The sequence below is a fragment of the Psammomys obesus genome, unplaced genomic scaffold, assembly GCF_907164565.1.
Source record: "Psammomys obesus unplaced genomic scaffold, mPsaObe1.curated_primary_1811, whole genome shotgun sequence".
NCBI lineage: Eukaryota > Metazoa > Chordata > Mammalia > Rodentia > Muridae > Psammomys > Psammomys obesus.
In genome coordinates this window covers 10590010-10609538 of record NW_026596152.1, presented here as the reverse complement: position 1 = coordinate 10609538, position 19529 = coordinate 10590010, and the positions used below count along the sequence as shown (strand labels likewise).

At 49.6% G+C, this 19529-nt stretch overlaps 1 protein-coding gene and 1 long non-coding RNA gene across 2 annotated transcripts; both read right to left on the bottom strand.

The window, feature by feature from the left end:
- Positions 1–3237: 3237 nt before the first annotated feature.
- Prss38 (serine protease 38) lies at positions 3238–5765 on the bottom strand. The gene is made up of 5 exons (XM_055593960.1): positions 5630–5765; positions 5281–5443; positions 4339–4610; positions 3701–3852; positions 3238–3492 (listed from the first exon to the last, which is right to left on the bottom strand). The coding sequence occupies exons 1-5, from the start codon at positions 5763–5765 to the stop codon at positions 3238–3240; spliced, it is 978 nt and encodes a 325-aa protein (XP_055449935.1).
- Positions 5766–14121: 8356 nt separating this feature from the next.
- On the bottom strand, positions 14122–15627 carry LOC129666939 (uncharacterized). The gene is made up of 2 exons (XR_008718666.1): positions 15212–15627; positions 14122–14532 (listed from the first exon to the last, which is right to left on the bottom strand). It is a non-coding gene; the product is annotated as an uncharacterized LOC129666939 (long non-coding RNA).
- Positions 15628–19529: the final 3902 nt, after the last annotated feature.

Genomic DNA, 19529 nt, shown 5'->3' with positions numbered 1-19529 from the left:
CTGGGGCCCCAACGTGCCTATGTGGTCCCTGACAGGCCCAAACGTTGACAGGTAGTCTGGGAAGAGAAACCCAATGTGTTCAGGACTGATCTCAAGCAAGCGCTGCTAAAATAGATGTTAAATTTATAGGCTGAAATGATGCAAACGCCACTGAGACCTCAGTGGCACACTCCCCTGCAGTTTTATGCCAGGACGTGAGAGCTGTGGCGGCGGATGCCGGACATCCTATTTAATTCTCCCCTTTCTACCGTGACTACCTAACCGGTGGCAATTTTCTGTATCTTTTTACGGCGTTTACGATTTGTTTTTTTTTTGTTTGTTTGTTTTTTGTTTTTTTGTTTTTTGAGACAGGGTTTCTCTGTGTAGCCTTGGTTGTCCTGGTCTTGCTTTGTAGACCAGGCTGGCCTGGAACTCAAAGAGATCCGCCTGCCTCTGCCTCCCTGAGTGCTGGGATTACAGGCGTGCGCCACCTCGCCTCACTTTTAGTTACGTGTGGAAGTGCTGAGCCTCAGGCTCCATCCACGCATGCTCTGTCTGAACAGAGCAGGACACAAATTCTCCACCTTCTCGTGGCATGCTGACTGCAGGGGCTGCAGCGACACCGCCGGCCATAAGTGCAAAGCAAATTCCACTTTTACTTCATGCTGCCCCAGCTGAGAATACAAACTGTCTTATCATCTATTAAAACTTTTTCTGTTTTTGAGACAGGATCTCATGTAGCCAAGGTTGACCTTGAATCTCTGAGCCTCCCGTCTCCATCTTCTAAGTGCTGAACTTCCGAGTGTATTGTACCGCACTCAGCTTATATGGTGCTGGGGACCAAACCCTAAAGCCACATCCCGAGCCTCAAGTCTACTTTTTCTTTGTTTCTCTGCTGTGTTTGAGAGTGCCAGGGCTTGGCTATGTCTCCCACATCCGTGTGTCAGACGCTTAATCCCTAAGGTATACGTCACTTACACAGAGAGAGGAGATGGCCTCATGGTGGATTAATCACTCTTGAACTTCTGAATTTGAGGGCTGAGAAGGTGGTGAGTGATGGCCAGCACTCCCTGATATGCTGCTGTGCCACCCTGGGAAGTCACCAGCATCGTGCTCGAGACTGTGAGCCAAAGAAACATGTATCCTCTCTAAGACACACCGTCGGTGGTATTCGGACTTAGCAACAGAAAACAGACCGAGACAGGCGGCGTTTAAGAGATTCCTCACTGTTTCCACAAGCTGTGCTAAGGCTCCAGGCATGCAGTTCTAGTCTCCCTGCCAGTGTGTGCTTTCTGCTACGGCACAGCCTCTCGTGCCGTGCTTCTCTTCTCCTTGCTGATCCTTCAGTAAGGTTTCTATTTATTTTTCATTACAGCTGTCTTTTACTTATGTGTGTGCTCCCGTGCCGAATGGCAGACGTAGAGGTCAAAGGATAACTTGTAGTGTAGGAGTCAGTTCTCTTCACCCTGGAGGGCCCAGGGATCGAACTCGGGTCTTTAGACTTGGTGGTAAGCACCTTTCCTCACTGGGGTTTTGAATTCCTCCCCACACATTGGATTATGTTAGTATCTCTTCATCCAAAGCTGCTCCTGGCAGCAAGTGGGATGCTACGGTCCAACCTGAGCTCCCAGAAGTCCAGGCAGTGCTGGGCGTCTCGGTAGTTGGAGGTTTGTGTATATCCCAAGGAAATCTGTTCCCGAGGACTTCCATTAAGCGGGGGTAGTGGGTGAGGGTCACTTTCTTAAATATCTCCATTTGTTTACAGAATCTGGTCTGTTTTAACCTTTCTCTGTTGGAGCTAGTTTTTTTTTCAAATAAAAGTACTTTTCATTATTTATTACATAAAATTACATACACACACACACATATACCTTCCTTGAGCTCTTACACACTATTTCAGTAGTTCTGTCTTTTCTTTTGTGAACTTCTGTTTTCCTGTCTTAAGTTAATACTTTCTCCCCTTCTTCTTGACTTTTTTTTTTTTCCTTTCAAAAGGCAACATTTCAAAATCCAGTGGTCCGTTAGCATCTCTGCAGGGTCAGTAGTGGAACTCTGCCATGTACTCCGACCCTCATGAAAATGATGTGCTCTACATAGAACCTGCATACATCTTTCCACAGACTTCTTTAGACAGGTTCTCTCTATGTAGGCCAGGCTGCCCTCCAACTTGTGACTCCCCTGTTTCAGCCTCCCGGGTGCTGGAATTATAGGAATGTGCCACTATGCCTGGTTCCTCCCATACACTTTAGACCAAATCTCTAGCTGACCTATGACCCCTAACACAGTAGAACTGTGTCAATCGCTGTTACAATGCATTATTTGGAGAGTCTGGTCATGTTCAGCAGAGATGAAATTCGGGGGGATATTTTCTGTCCGAGGCTGGCAGAACCTGGGGGCACAGATCCAGAAGACATCAGACTTGGTGCTTTGGGGCTTTCTGCAAATTCATTTCTACATATACCCTGTAGCTTCTTCTCCGTGCCTGCCTATTCTCAGCTTCTGTTTTCTGCTTTCCCACTTAGGATATTTCCATGTTTCAAAACTCATTCCTGACAACATTTACACGGAATCTGTGGCCTCTCCCTTCCCAGGCCCACCCAGTCAGTGCCTAAAAAAGCTATTTTCTATCTCTCTCTCTCTCTCTCCTCCCTTAAACTTTATTATATTTTATGTGTGTGGTGTTTTACCCCCATGTATGTCTGTGTACCTCATGTGTGCTTTGTGCCTGTGAGTGCCAGAAGTGGGCACTGATCCTTCAAACTGGAGTAACAAAAAGTCGTGAGCTGCCGTGTCAGGTCTGGGAATTGAACCTGGGTCTTCTACAAGAGTAGCCCGTGTTCCTAACCACCAATCCTCCTGCGCCTCTTTTTTCACATGGTGGGCACCTGCCTGAGTGTCTGGGTGGCCTACTTTTTTCTGTGGGCTCCCACCCATTGTACAGGGAAGGGGCCTGTCATAAGCCTAGAGTAGACGGTGAGGCTAGGCACTACAAGGTGCTTGTTTCACAAATGTTTAATAACGTTTGACTGTTGCATGAGCAGAGAGCCCAAGCTCTTGGCTCACCCTATCTGTCCCTTAACTCTCCCTCCTGGTCCATATCTGACCCTCTCCACTTCTCTTGCTCAGCCTTTTACAGACTTAAGAGTCTGGAACAAATGTCCTGACTTCATGGCACCAGGTGCATGGGGGCAGGGTTGGAGAGCTACAGAATATAGAAACAGGGCATGAGGCAGCCCGGCGGGGTGGGTGACTCAGTCCTCACAACGCCAACAGGCTAGCCAGCATGGTCTCAAAAAAGCTAAGGGTGGCTCTCAGGGATGAAGAGAGGGAGGGGCTCGGCTGAGGAGGAATGGGTGTATTTTCCAAATTATAATGGATCCAATTCAAAAAATAGGTGATGTTGGCAAACACCCCTGGGTACAGGGGCTGGGCACATCCACGGCCCCAGCTCACTATTCCAATCTGCAACCAGGTCTCGTTCAGCTTACAGACCAGTGGGCTGCCGGAGTCACCCTGTAAAGGAAGAGGGGCTTCCCGTAATCCATCAGTCCAGGTAGGTTCCACACCCCGTCCCCTACATGGCACCCTCTCTGGCTATAATAGAACCCAGAGCCTCTGTCCTGAGGTCTGACACAAGTGTGTGGTGATCACACCTGGGTTCAGCCCCCCCAGCAGTCCCCCCCCTCCCCCAAAAAAAAAAAAAAAAAAAAAAGGAACATACCTCACACACATTCTTCACAGTCTTCGAATTCGTGACATCCCCAGCACAAAACATTTCTGGCAGAAGGAAGGATGTTAATCCATAGAGCAGCTGGCACTGGAACCAAGGGATTAGTGGCAACTTAACTTCCTGTAGCGTTTTCAAGGTGGTGCCTGTGAGAGAAGGGAGAGGAACTGCCAGGTGAGGGTGTCTGTCTGTGCCCAGCCCAAGTCTAAGTCCTGGAGGATAGGAAAAACAGAGACATTCTTGAGTTCTTGGTCAACGGGGGATAAATCTGGAAGGAATCCCCACTCCAAGTGGAGACCTGTCCACCTCCAAAAGCCACCTAACACGCAAGAGAGGCCTGTCCCACACAGGGAAGCCCCACCCACACAGGGGAGCCCCACCCACAGGGAAGCCCCACCCACACAGGGAAGCCCCACCCACAGGGGAGCCCCACCCACACAGGGAAACCCAATGCTGATTGCTGTTTTTTATTGTTGTTGTTGTTAGTGGTGGTGGTTTGTTTTTTAATTTCTAGTGGATTATTTCTTTGGAGTCAGCATCTTTTGGCTTAAGCTGTTCTCCCAGCCATCTTCGCAGCTGTCAGGGAGACCCCTTCTATGCTCTACATCCATGAGATCTTGCTCACTTCATACCTTCCTTTGTGACCAGTCCCCATCCAGTAGTCCAGCAAGACACATTGTTGAGGTTCAAGTTGTAAGGTGGCAAGCAAATTGGGAGGACGAAGTCAGAAAATATGATTGGGCTCTTCAACTGCACTAGCGCCACGTCCCCTCCAATAGGGTGGTACATTTTGTAGGTGGGGTGAATGAGCACCAGGTTAACCTCAAACCACTGGGTGTATCTGCTGGCCACCTCGAGGTTGGTGATGCCCACGTACATGTCAAAGGTTTGGATATTCTTCTCCCTGCCGACCAGAATAGAGGCCAACTGCCTGAAGACCCCCATATCATCAGCCCACCAGGTTAAAAAGCCTGAGATTGCCTGTAGCCCAGTGCACACTTATCTGGCTGTCTGACCTCAAAGAGGTCCTGACTTGGATTGATGGAGACTTGGGGACCATCGAGAGTCTATGACTGGGCTATGAGAGCCAGATAGCCATGCACACAGGCACCTCTCTTTCCAGACAGCTGGTGAGCCTCTGTACCCCACAGCTGTGGGCCTGACGTGGGCTCCAAGAAAGCTCTCTCCTCACTGTGGAGGAAAACTGTCTCCAGCGTAGGGGACCTTACTGAAGGAGGGTAAGCCCAGGTGGGGAAGGGCCCTGTAAACGGAGACCAGCTTCTCAGGTGGGAATGGAGTCTGGTCTGCAGAGAAGGGCTATGAGCAAGAGGACAGGCCACGCACCTAGGTACTGGCCTAGTCAGCCAGGGTGGATAATTCCATGCTGGTCCATGGGAGGCAGCTTCTGAGTCTGGAGTCAGGGGAATAAGTGAAGTGTATCAGCCGTGGTGGTTAGGGCTGGGGGAAAGAACTTAGGCGGTGGTTGCAACAATCCAAGCCACGGGCACATGGTCGAGGTCTCTCCTTTCCTGTGTTCCTTCCCCATTACCCCTAACAGCTCCTGCACCTCTCACCTGGCAAAGCAGTGTGCTGCTGACAGCACCCAGTAGGCGTTGAGGATGGAGCCACCGCAGACGTGTAAGCCAGCATAATGCACGCTGACCTGCCATGGCCATTTCTGATAGGGAGCCGGCCTTCCACCCAAGATCTTGCCGTGCAGAACTGGCTGGCCACAAGCTGAGGAGAGGAACAAATGCAGAGTGGGCCGAAAGCCACCAACACGGGAGGGGCGGGCCACAGATGGGGGAGGGGACAGTGTGTGGATGAGTGGGGAGGGGCCAGGCCGGGGCCTAAGGCTGAGGTTCTACCCAGGGAGAAAGGACCAACCACCCAGACCCTGGGACGGGGGGAGGGGGGCCCTACCCACGTCATGGCTCAGTGAGTTTGCCTGGCTTTTAGGGTGCCGGTGACTGACGGGTGCGACCCAGGTCGTGGTAACCAGTAGGAACAGGAGCAGCAGGTATCCCAGGGGGCCCAGGCCGGAAGTGGGGGCAGCCATGACCAGGAAATGTGACAGCGCCTCCTCTGGTGAGGACTCGAGCCGGACACGTGCCTGGGTCCTGGATGCGTTGGTGGCGCCCGCAGCAGGCAACTTTGAACTAGTGAGAGGTGGATGCGGACGGGTGTTACCTGAGCCTTGTGGGGCCTGAGCCCTGTGGGGCTGACATTGTCCTCAGTGGGTAGCCGGGCCCAGCAAATGAAGAGACCCATCAACTGGCGGCATTTAGGATGGACCCCTAAAGCACCCCCCAACACACACACGCACACCATGGTCACACCTGGATATACAGGTTCTGTTTGAGAATTCTGTTACAAACCCCAGAGCTCTTAGCTGCTCTGTGGCAGACTCAGATCTGTCAAATTATTACCATTTATACATACACCATCTGCTATCAAATCCTGCTTTAAAAATTAAGTTTTTGGGGGCTGGAGAGATGGCACTGCTCTTCCAAAGGTCACGAGTTCAATTCTCAGCGACCACAAGGTGGCTCACAACCATCTATAATGTGAACTGATTTCATCTTCTGGCAGGTGTAAATGCAGATAGAACACTCATATACATAAAATAAATAAATCTTATAAAAATTAAGTCTTTGCTTATATAAAGTAAAATCTACCCCTTCTTGCAATATTTGACAAGTGTGTACAATCCTTTTACTTTCAAGGGAGGAATCCAGCTGGTAGAGCATGGTGGCACAGGCCTTTAATCCCAGCACTGGAGAGGCAGGTGGGCTCAAAGCCAGGGCTACATGATGAGACCCTGTCTTAAAATAAAATAAAAGAAACGGACCAACAAACAAAAAACTGTGGTTGGGGCTGATGAGATAGCTCAGTGGCTAAAAGGGTGTATTGCTCTTGCAGAGGACCCAGGTTTGATTCCTAGCACCTACATTGGACAGTTCATAACTCCAAGCTCCAGAGATCTGTCACCCATGGCCTTAGAGAGCATCTGCACTTATTTGCACTTAGATTCACCTACACAGATACACACAATTAAAAAAAAATTTTTTTAGCTGGTGTGGTGGTAAATGCCTGTAATCTCAGCACTTAGGGAGGCAGAGGCAGGTGGATCTCTGTGAGTTCAGCCTGGTCTACAAATTGAGTCCAGGACAGCCAAGGCTACACACACACACACACACACACACACACACACACACACACACCATCTCAAAAAGAACAACAACAAAAATTACATACAAGACTATGTAATAATGGATGAGAAAATCATGAGAAATATCAGTCAGAGGGATGGCGCTACCTTGTGCACTTGGATATGAAGGCTGGTGTCATAAATACAGCTTCTAATCACACTAGATTCCTAGCAATTCCAATCAGAAGCCAAACATGAAGAAGGCTTCCGTAATTAAGATATCAGTAAGGTGTAGCCTAGAATAAAAATTAACAGAGGGTGTGGGGTGGGGCCGGGAAGACAAAATGGAGTTGTCTTCATCAACCCAAGCTGTTAAAACAAAACTTTGGCGCTAGAGATGGTCTCTTAATTAGCCATCCCCCTTCCAGAGGACCTGGGTTCAGTTCCCAGCACCCATGTTGTGGCTCACAACTATCTGCAAATCCAGTCCCAGGGGATACAATGTCCTCTTCTCAAGCACTGCACAAACATGGCACGCACACACATACATGCAGGAAAAACATCCACACGCAAATTTACAGAAAAAAAAAATCAGGTTCTGTTTGAGAACTCTGTTACAAACCCCAGTGCCCTTAGCATAGCCCTCCAAAGGCTAGATGGCTTGTGAAAAGAGACAGTATTCTTTGCAGTTCTGGGGTCCAGGGTCTGAGGTTAGAGAGCCATCCCTGCACCTGTCAGGCCCTTCTGGGTTTGGAGACTGGCATCTGCTGGCCATGTCCTCGCAGAACACAAGGACAGGAGAACCCATGAAGTCCTTCTGCAAGGACACCACTCTCATTCGTGAGCACCACAACATCCCCAAGGCCATCCTTCTCGACCCTATCACTCTCCTCAGAGTTGAGGTTTCAACCCCTGAGAGGGAAGGAGGCAAATGTCAGTGTACTAACAGAAATGGATCCCAGGCATAGATCTTTATACAAAGCCTTGACACAGGACTGCAGAGGCATGGACTGTCAGTGGAAACTCTACCGGACACAGGATCTTCGGAAAGGAAAAACACGACCCCACCACACCCTTTACACAGAACTGAAGTGGCCAAGAAAGGCCTGTAAAACTTTAGGTTAAAATGCAGTCAAACTTCCCGTGATGATGAGCAAGGCAATGAGGACCAGCCCTCCCCACAAACACAAGGGAAAACTCACCACAGAACACAAATGCCATCTCCATAGAAGCAGAAAATATCTAAAGCATGGTGATGACTCCCCAGAGTAAGCTAAGCTAGCAAGGAGATCCTGGCACCCAGGCTACCCCGCCCTTTCAAGATGGGCCAGGAAGGGACTCTGTCATTTTTGGCATCTTTCTTGGTTAAGGAAACAAATAGGAGTCCAGGACCCATCAAGGGTGTGGACCATACTCAACCACACCTGCTTTTGACTGAAAACAAAGAGGAGTGCACCCAAAGGGTGAGGGGACAGGCAGAGGCAAGTCAGCACTCTGCTGGACAACAGCCCAACTTAGAATCATCTGAGTGGCTCAGGCTCTGCACTCAGGAATGCTCGAGTTCTCACACCCTCAGCTCAGTGTAACTGCTGGGGTTTCCAGCAAATGCAAACACAAGCTTTGCAGGACAGTGACGATGTTACCCTAGCTGTTGCTTATTTCTGCAAATAACATTTAGATACTTCTGCAGTCCTGGAAACAGGAGAGGGGATATGATGAGTGGAAAAACAGCCCAAAACAAATGGGAAGAAATCCAGATACTTGAATTATCAGCCAGAGACATAAAGCATATGGCTTGCTGTGCTAAAGTCAGGGAGGAGAATCTAGGCCTCTAAGTGTCTATTTTCTCAACAACTGGTCAGTATACATTTAAGATGATGATGACGATGATGATTAGTTTTTCCAGACATGGTTTCTCTGTGTAGATTTGGCTGTCCTGGAACTCACTCTGTAGACCAGGCTGGCCTCATACTCATGAACTCTGCCTGCCTCTGCCTCCCAAGTGCTAGAATTAAAGGCATGGGCCATCACCACCTGGCCATTTAAGATTTTTTTTTTAAAAACCAACGTGGAAGTTCTAGAAATTAAAAACTCAAATTCAGAGCTCACTGAATGGCCTTACCAAGAGTTTAGACCCAGGCGAAGAGGGAATCCATGAAGCAGAGTGCACGTCTAAAGACGTATGCACAGTGGGACACACAAAGGGGAGCCTTGGAAAGAAGTGTGGGTGCTTCAAAGCTTTTCAGTGCCTTTCCTCCTTCCCCCTCCCCCACCTCTGTTCCCTCTCATCCCTTCTCCCCCTTCTCCTCCCCATCCTTTCCTCCTTCTCCTCCTGGCCCCTTCTCTTCCTCTATGTTTCAGTAAAGTACAATTTTTCTTTTTTTCTTTCTCCAGTTTCTGTTTGTTTGAGACAGGGTCTCACACTGTAGTCCTGGCTGGCCTGTAACTCGCTGTGCCGCTGAGGCTGGCTTCCGTGACCCTCAGCCTCAGCCTCTGCCTCCCACCCACTGAGATTATAACCTTACATTACCACGCTACTGCTTAATTTTTCTATTCTCATTTTACATTTTTTACCCTTAGTCCTCCCACTCTTCACTGTTTGATTGGTTTACTAATTCTAGTCAAAGTTATAAAGAGAAACGGTAGAGTGGTGATTACTGGAAAACTGTTGGCTGTTTGGTGAGAATCTTTTCATTTTACGTGGAAAAGGAGTCAGGAAGCCTTGGAGTTTGTGTAAACTTATGAATGTACTAATACCTCCATCAGATTGGCCTATGGGCAAGTCTTTGGGGTCCATTTTCTTGATTAATGGTTGTTGTGGGATGGCCCAGTCTCCTGTGCAAGTGATCCTGGGAGGTTTAAGAATGTGAGTTAGAGAACAAGCCAGTAAACAGTGATCCTCCATGCCCTCTGCTTCCATTCCTACATCCAGATTTCTGCCTCAAGTGTCTGCCCTGATTTAACTTCATGATGGATGATAAGCTGAAAAGGTGAAACAAACCCTTTCCTCTCTTTTGATCATGGTGTTTATCACAGTACTAGAGAAAGCAAACTAAGACATTGTGGTGCTGTGAATAAGAATGCCCCCTAGAGGCTCATATATTTGAATGCTTAGTCACCAGAGAGCGGCACCATTTGAAAGGATTAAGAGGATTAGGGGGTGTAGCCTTGTTGGAAGAAGTGTGTCCCTGAGGGTGGGTTTTGAGGTTTCAAAAGCCCATGCCAAGCCCAGAGCCTCTTTACTTAGGGATCAGATTGTAGTTCTCACTGCTGCTCCAGCATCTCCCTGAGAGCCGCCATATTCCCTTCCGTGATGGTAATGGACCAACCCTCCAAAAGCGTGAGCAAGGTCCCCAGTTAAATGCTTTCTCTTATAATAACTGCCTTCATCATGATGTATCCTCACAACAGAACAATGAGAAGGACAGAGACCATCATCCTCTCTTCCCCTCAACTCCTTTCCTCTTCTTTAATAGCCCCATTCTACTTTCATGTCTTTTCCCTTTCAAGAGTCTGTAAATGAGAGCAAACATGCACTATTTGTCTTTCTGAGTCTGGTTTATTTTGCTTAGCACGAACTCATTCCACATCCCTGCAAATGGGATCATTTCATTCTTCTCTGTGGCTGAATAGAACTACATTGCGATTGTATATCACCTCTTCTCTATCCATTATCCCACAGGCTGGCTCTGTAACCTCATTGTTGTAAATAGTGACACAATAAACTTGGTGTGCTGACCTTGAATCCTTTCAATATATGCCCGGAAGTAGTATAGCAAGATGATATGGCAGCTGTAGCTTTAGTATTTTAGAAATTCTATATTGATTTCAACATGGCCACACTAAAGTACATCTCCACCCACAGTGGGTAAGGATCCTTCCCCCACTGCACATCAGCACCATTAATCTTTTATTCTCCTGGTGAGAGCCATCATAACTGGGTGAGGCAGAATCTCAATCTAGTTTTGATTGGCATTTTCCTACTGGCCAGGAAGATGAGTGGGTTTTCATTTGTTAATTGCCCATTCTTACTTTTTTCTTTTGGAAAGTGTCTTTTTTGTTAATTTGCCCGTTTACTGAATGTAGTCTTCACTCCTTCAGTGTTTATGCTGAGTTCTTTGTGTATTCTGGATATTGCTCTTTTTTGATGAGCAGCTGGCGAAAACCGATCTCCTTTTCTATCGGATGGTTCTTGGTGCTGTTGTTTTTGTTATATGGAGGCATTTATTTGATACAATCCATTTGTTAATTTTTTTAATTAATTTATTTTAACTTGTGTATTTGTGTGTGTGAGAGCGTGTACGTGTGCGTGTGCGTGTGTGTGTGTGTGTGTGTGTGTGTGTGTGTGTGCCCATGAAGCCAAATGTGTCAGTCAGGTACCTTGGAACAGCAGTTATAGGTGTTTATAAGCCACCCAACATGGGTGCTGGATTCAAACTCAGGTCTTTCACTTCTGCAGCCCCTATTTGTCAGGCTTTTGGTTTGTTTTTAAGACAGGGGTCCATATGTAGCTCTGGCTGCACTGAACTTGCTATATAGACCAGGCTGGTCTCAAACTCACAGAGATCCTCCGACCTCTGCCTCCTGGGTGCTGAGATGAAGGTGTGTGCCACTATGCTAAACTGGTTAGCTTGTTAAAGGCCTGGTAGAGTTCACGAGTGAGTCTGTATGGCCTTGGGCTTTGGGCATAGACGGCTACCACTGCTCTAAGATTTTAGGTTCAGTATTTGTAGGTCATATATGTTGAAAAACATCTCTATTTCCTGTAATTTTCTGATTTACTAGAATATAAATTTTCAAAATGTGCCCCAATGATCTCTATTTTATATTTTATCTGCTGTAACATACTCCCCTTCCCTTTAATTTTATTATCTGAGGCCTTCTTTCTGTCTTTTAATTTAGCGAAGGGCTTGTCAATCTTGCTCACCTTTTGTTTGTTTCATTGATTTGTATTTTTCTCTCCGTTCTCAGCTCTGACTGCTGTCATTCCTGTTACCCTGCGGATTTGGGGTTCCAGCTGTGCGTGTTGGGCTAAGAGCTTGCGCTCCCTCAGCTGCTCACTCACAGGCTGAGTGTGTACAGGCACTCACAGCTCTGCACTGCCCTCGCAGAGCCAATGCCCTTTACTGGCAGCTCTGGCCAGTTGTGCTCTCGTTTGCATTTGATTCTAGGAATTTCGTATTTCCTCCCAGACTTCTTCAGTGACCCACTGGAAAGTGTACTGTCAGTGTTCATGATTTTGCAGACTTTCCCTTGTTGGTTTCCAGGATTTTTTTTTTTTCCATATTGATCTGAAAAGATTGTAAAATTATTTCCTTTTTCCCCTCTATTTATTAAGACTTGCTTTGTGGCCTAAAATCCGATCTGATTTGAAGAAAAGTTCCGTGGAGGGCTGAGGAGAACTCACATACCACAGATATCGGGTGAAATAATTCTGCTGCTGTCTCTTGATCTGTGGTGCGGTCGACTCCAAAGTTCCTCGTTGGATTTCTATCTGGGTTATGCAGCTGTAGTGACAAGAAGGTGGGGCTCTCGTGCTGGTATGCTGTCTGGTTGACCTGTTCCTTTAGGTCATCATAAACCTAATACCAACGTTAGCAGTATGGATATTTACAGTCTATCTCTATCAGTCTCACTGTCTCTGTCTCACTATCTCTGTCTCTGTCTCTCCCCTCCCCAGGCAATGCTGGGGGAAACTCAGGACATCATGCACCCAGGAAGGCACTCCACCAACTGAGTTGGACCCCCCCAGGCCTTGTATCCTTTCTCGAGAGAAGTTTTCACACACCTACCTGGCCAGGGGACCAGAGAGGGGTCAGGGAGGAGTATCCACTTAGGACCATGGACTGGTCTCTCTGGACTACGGCAGCAGTATCCTGGACCCGCTGCTTAGGTGGAGGCAGATAGAGGCGGAGGCCAGGTACTGCTATCACTGTGCCCACAGTCACCTAGACACGCCTTGTCAGAAGCTGAGGCAGGGGAGAGATTGCTATCTGAAGGTAGCTCCTCCGCTGGAACTGTTGGACATTTCAGTGCCGGACAGAGTAGGGGTCTAAGCCAAATGCACTTGGCCAAGCCTTGCAGCTCAGGGGTATGGGGAGATAACCCACAGAAGGTAAAACTGAAATAGGAAAATTGCATGCGGGGAAATATTATGGTCTGTTTGGTTAAGGTTTCTCTTGCTGTGATGAAACACCATGAGCAAAAGTAAATTGAGGAGGGAAGGGCTTATTTTGTGTACGCTTCCATATAGTTGTTCATCATCCAAGACGGTAGGGACAGGAACTGAAACAGGGCGGGAACCTGGAGGCAGGAGCTGACGCAGGCACCAGGGAGGAGTGCTGCTTCCTGGCTTCAATGCATCTCTCTTAGCATCTTATCTTCCAATCTCAGTCCCTTCAGTCAAGACTCTGGGAGAGGAGATGGGACCTGCCCTGGACCTCCCTTCAGGAGGAGGCTATTGGATGTCTGGGTTCCTCCTGGATGAGAACTTTGGGAGTAGGTAGCAGGGATGTCTTTTTTTGCATCCCATCCCCCCAGATGAGGTTTCTCTGTGTAGCCTTAGTGGTCCTGGACTGGCTTTGTCGAACAGGCTGGCCTCGGACTCACAGAGATCTGCCTGCCTCTGCCTGCCCTCCCCGAGAGCTGGGATTATAGACGTGCAGCACCCCGCCTGGCTTAAAGGGAAGAGACTGACTTTTTTTTTTTTTTTAACATTTATTTATTATGTATACAATGTTCTGTCTCCACATCCACCTTCAGGCCAGAAGAGGACACCAGATCTCATGATAGATGGTTGTGAGCCATCATGTGGTTGCTGCGAATTGAACTCAGGACCTCTGGAAGAGCAGTCAGCGCTCTTAACCTCTGAGCTATCTCTCCAGCCCCTTTCTTTGCATCTTACAGAATTTTCATCAACTTAATTTGAGGTTTGCTCTCCTGAGATACATGCATCTAGAATTCTGGTTCCGTCCCATCCACCTATGTTCCTCACACAGAATGTGCCTGGATAGCGTGTTTTCTTTAGCTCTTTCTCTCCTGTAGGCCCTGCCTTCTGACTCCATACTCCGGCATGGCTCCTCATCCCCCTAAGCCTTCCAAGTGTGCCAAGACCCCTCAGGGCATGAGGACAGAAATCAGGATGAGAATAGGGGACTCATATTCAGGAAGGCAGAGGACTCTGTGTCAGTGGATAAGGTAGGTGAGGTGAGCTCCATTTAGGGGAGGGTCCGTCCCCCAGAATTTAGGCAGCTTTCTCTTGGCATACTTTTAAAAACCTCTTTTATTTACATTTCTTTTATAGCTCTTTCATCCTACTCCACCCCAATCCCTTCCAACAACACCAGGTAGGAGAGAGAAAATGTTAGTGGGAGAGGGCACACAGTTCTCTTAGCTGCTTCTGCTGGTTAGGGTCATCGGGTTCCTTGGAGCCAGTCCAATCTGCAACTTCTTGTCTCACTGCATCAACAGCAAGAGTAGCCTCGGGGGTGGGGTGGGAGGAGCAGGAGGAGCATCGTTCTCTCTCGGAGTTACTCCACATTCTCTGGGCTCTGGCTTTTATTCTCTCCCCAGAGTCCTCAGATTTAAATGGTCTGCAGCTGGCAAACAGCTCCTCTCAAAGCCGGCACGAGGCAAATAGTTTGCTGCTGTGGATCATCTGAATCACATCCCACACCTGGGATTAAACCAAAAACATGTTTACATCCACAACAGCTCTCAGCCTCCAGCCTGCCAGGCACCAAGCAGTGGAGACTGTGCCCTTGCTGTGCCCTTGCATGTGTGTGCTACCCACCAGGTGGCACGAACACTAGGCACCATGTAATATGCATGGTACCGGCTAGGCTATGCAACGTGTATAGCGGCCGACCTCAAGGACAGTGGACTGCGAAGATTCCTGTCCCCTTCTCCATGAAAACACATCCTACGTCGCCCTTGCAGCCTGGCAGGAGCTTCAGACAGTCCTGGCTTGGAAATAGCCCAAAGACCAGGATGAAATGCCCAGGAGTTGGGCACCAGAGCCTAGCCCACGGTGTGGGGTAAGGCTCATGCCTAGTTCTGTTTGCAGTGCTGGGAGGCGGGCATGCTGCAGGACAAAAGATGGATAGTTGTCGTGGGATGCGCGCAGGTATCACAAAGACAGCACCCCTTAACGCCACGGGCGTGCCCGCAGTGTCTACAGCCCCACAGTGGCTGGTCTCCTTATGACCTTACGGCCCCCTCCCCCCGACAAGCTGCTGTCCAGAAGATGCAGCAGTCCACCACAAACTTTCCCTGCCCCTCTTCCCAGCTGTGGAGCCTGCTGGGATTTGACCTCTTCCCTGTGTCACCATGGCCCCGGCGGACCTGGTACCCACCGTGTGACCCCTTGATAAACTCCCTGCATTGCATAGGTTGGGTGGACGGTGCTGCAGCAGCTGAGGCTCTTGAGCGACCGGCCACCCCGGCCTACAGAAGGTCGGACTGTAGAACCACGGAGCTCCCTGAAGGGCACGGCCATCCTCTGCCCGCTGAGATGCTCCGAGAGTTCCGTCGCAGCCTCTCCAGCCGAAGTCCCCACCGAGCTGCGTATTCACAGTGAGCCACAAGCCCCACTGGCCCTTGTACAAGTTGGGGCTACAACTCAGCCCAGGAGAATGTGCCCAGCCTTGCAAAGAGCCTGCAGACAGTCTGGCATCCAAAGTCCACTGCACTTCTCCTGAGGGTCAGAGTCCTGGCTGTCCGGGGTCAGGGCCCTGGCTGTCTGCCCACCCACCCCTCACATGGCTTCAATCAAAGCTGGGCTGGGTCAAGGCTGGGCCAGAGGGCCACACCTCCTCCCTTTCAGGCCAGCTTGTCCAGACAGACAACACGGCCAACTGCAGGCTAGCCACCCTGCTTCTGCCTGCCAGCTGTCTGCCTTTGAACTTGGGGGAAAGAGGAGGCAGATGCTTGCGGTTGGAAAAGTGTGTGCAGGTGGCACGCCATCCTCCAAGTCAGCTTGAGATAGGCAGAGGGGCTGAGCTGCCTAGGCTGACCTCAGCGGTTTCTTCCGTGTGCCTGCCCATTGTCAGAGGTGTGGCCAACCTCCCTTCTTGTGGGAGGCAGGAAAGACATGGCTCGGTGACCTCCTCAGGGTCACATTATGGTAGGTATTGCAGCAGGGGACTGCACTGGAGGGAAGGGGGCCTCCCTGGTCTCTGATCCTCAGCCCAAAGCGGGGCCAGAGAGAGGTCAGTGCTCGCTCTACACGCTCTTTCAGTTGCTCAGGAAAGGTACCGCCAACTGTTGTCCCTCTGGAACGTTATGGTAACACTGTCCCAACCCAGAGGAGACTCCCCCCAATAACGTGAGCGTCAGAAGGAAGGGTCTGGTGGCCTCACTGAACTCTGCTGCCACGTAAGAGCATGAGGGCACAGGAACGTCCTACTTACACAGGGTCAGCCAGGGGCCTCCCGAGGCGCCACCCACCAGGCAGAGTCAGTTCTCAGCCCGGCATGCCCGGAATGCTCTCCATCATCCGGCCCCACCCAAAGCCCCATGCCCTAAGTTCAGCCTCTCAGTGGGGAACGTGGTCAGGGCCGGGCTTGCTCTCGCTCTGTGCTCTGTGGAGACTGCCTCGGCTCTCCCAGAGCAGGCTGTGGGTGACGAGACAACAGGTAATGTGACAGGGAAATGGCCCTTGGCCCTGGGGACGTGCTTGGGTACTCTGAACACAGGTAGAAATCTATATGAACGGGCTGAAGCTGCCTATGAGAGAGGCAGCAACAAGCCTGCAGACAGGGATTCCTGAGGAGCAAGCCAGAAATACTTTGAATTTCCCCACCACCGCCACCTCTGAGGCAGGCTAAGTATTCCTAATCTGAAAATCAAGACTCCAAAAAGATCTGAAACATGAAACTTCTGAGGGCCGGTGTGATGCGACACTAAGTAGGTTACACCCGTGACCTCATGTGACAGGTCATACTCAAAGAGCAAGCACACTGTGAAGACACCTACAAGACCCCTTCTAGACAACAAGCCCAAGGTGAGAAGGAAAGGTGAAGGAATCCTGGGAAGTATTTCTCACGCCCTCAGATCAACTGTTATATGTACAAATATTCCAACACCTGAAAATGTAAAATCAAATGTACTTCTGGTCCCAAGCATTCGAGTGACAGATATCAAATCCATTTTACTTTTTTCTCCTTGTGTCTGTTAGTATGGGTCTGTGTGCCTCTGTGGCTGAGTATGTGGTGCTGTCCTCGAACTCGGGATTCCTGGCACGCTTAGGGACTATCCCACAGTTACCCAGACTTCTCACAATGACGCGTTTGTATTTGTATTTGTGTTCGTATTTGTCCACGCACCCTCCTTCAGCAGTGGGAGGAAGGCTGCAATGGTCTTTGCTGCAACAGGTGACACAGGATGACCAACAGAACCCTGCCAAGATGCCCAGGGTTAATATGAAAACAAACTGTCAACAATGTGAGTGGGGCATATTGAGAGTGATGGACAGGATTTACACAGACAGGAGGCCACAAACCTACCCATTCTGGGAAGCTTTGAGCATACATAATATTGTTTAAAATGGCACTAACTGCCAGGCACGGTGGGCACACCTTTAAACCAGCATACTGGAGGCAGAGGCAGGCAGACCTCTGGTACAAGGCCAGCCTGGTCTACAGAGAGAGTTCCAAGATAGTTGGGGCTACACAGAGAAACCCTATCTAAACAAACAAACAAACAGCATTGACAAGCATCCAGCCTAGTGTCTCTACAGTATAGGACACCCGGCGTTGCTCCCTCCCTTGCAGTCCTCCCTCTCCCTCCTCCCATTACACCATGCTCTTGTTCTCCTCTTTCCTCTTCACTGTGACCATGCTCCTTCCCCTACCTCCTCCCTACCCTGTGCTTGCCTCCTCCTCCTGGCATTATGTCCACCAGACTGTAGATTTTGGAGACCGGGACTCTTTCCAATCAATTTCATTTTTGTGGAAAATCTGTTCCACGGCTGAGTCTTGTTTGGGCCCTTGGTTCAAGCAGTGAGCAATGGACTTTAGGCACGCCACTGAAGTTCCCGGGTGGTGTCCTTTTATGGCTTCCATGAATGTGACTGTCCTATGGTCTTGGATGTTGGACTACAATCCCTTTTCAAAGCCAAAATTAAACACTGACATGAGCAGCTAGAGCTGCCGGACCTGTGGGCCAGTCTATGATGCTCACACACAGAGACCTACACACACACACACACACACACACACACACACACACACACACAAACCTAGGATTCAGGAGCACATGACACAGACACACACACACAGAGACATGCCTAAACATGTCTCCAGACTAGTGTGTTGACAGTCCCCAGCTGCGATGGCTAATTTTGATTGTCAACTTGATATATATGGGAAGACAGAACCTCAGTTGAGGCATTGCCTCCATCAGATTGGCCCGAGGGCATGGCTGTGGGGGCATTTTCCTGTTAATTGATGGAGAAAGGCTTAGCTTACTGTGTGTGGAACCACCCTGGGCAGGTGGTCCACGAGCCTGGGAGCAAGCAGAAACCATCGTTTCTGCCTCAGACTCCTTCCCTTGATGATGGACTGTAATCTGCCAGCCAAATAAACCCTTTCTTTTCTCCCCAAGTTTCTTTTGGTCACAAAATCTTAACACAGCAACAAATATCTAGAAACCAGCTGAGTGACGTTGGTAAGTTGTTGACTTCATCATCCAATAATCTGCTGGTGACTTCACGGCTGAGGAAGCCATCAAGAGTGAGGCCCTGGCTCAGGAGGACTGGCACAGGCCTCTGAGGCCATGACTTACGTGTCTTCTCCTAGCTCCTTTCTGTGCCTGCCTCTCTCCACCACTAGGCTAGCTGTTTTGTCCTACACATGCTCTGGCCATGATGCTCAGCTACCCCACCTCCCTGCCCACGGGTGAAACACCAGAGCCAGATGAAGGCCGGCATAACTCTCAGAAACCGTGAACCATGACACACTTCTCTTTTAATCTGTCCTTGTTGGCTGTCTTGTCACGGCTACAGGATCCTGACACACACACCGTCTGTCCACAGGACCCACCACAGCCCTTTCTGGAGCTATTGCCAGCAGAGTCACTGGCCGATGCTTGGAGTACTGTATCTACAGTCCTGCTTCCTGGTCCCGGGAGCCAGATCCACCCTCTCCAGGCTCAATAAGCAGAGTGGGGGATGGGCTGGGACCCTGTAGTGGTTCGGACTCTGGATGAGAATCTTTGGTCTCAGTTTCCTGACTGTAAACTGGGAGGTTTCAGAAGGCATCCCCCCGGGAAAGGGGGGACCAGGCAGGTCTGTTCGGGCAGACATGGCCACTACAGCCCCAGCCTGAGGCACAGCTGCTTCTGATTATGGGGGCTCAGCTCCCCTTGGTGAAGTGAGCGTGTCAAGCAGAGATGGAAACTTAATCCCAGCCCCTCATCCCACATTCTAGCCCCAGGAGGAGCAAGAGGAATCCCCCCAGCTGATCCTGGCCTCCTGGAGAGAAGCTCCCAGGAAGTGGACCCCGGGAAGCTCCCACCAGCTGGCTATGAGCAGACCTTCTCCAAGCTCCCTCCCCCCTCCCAGCTCGTCTTGTCTCTGCTTGGCCTGGATTTTCTAGCCACTGGCTTTTGACTCTCCCTTGTTTTGGCTTCCCTGTGTCCCTTGTGGTCTTATACACACATATGCAAACGCAC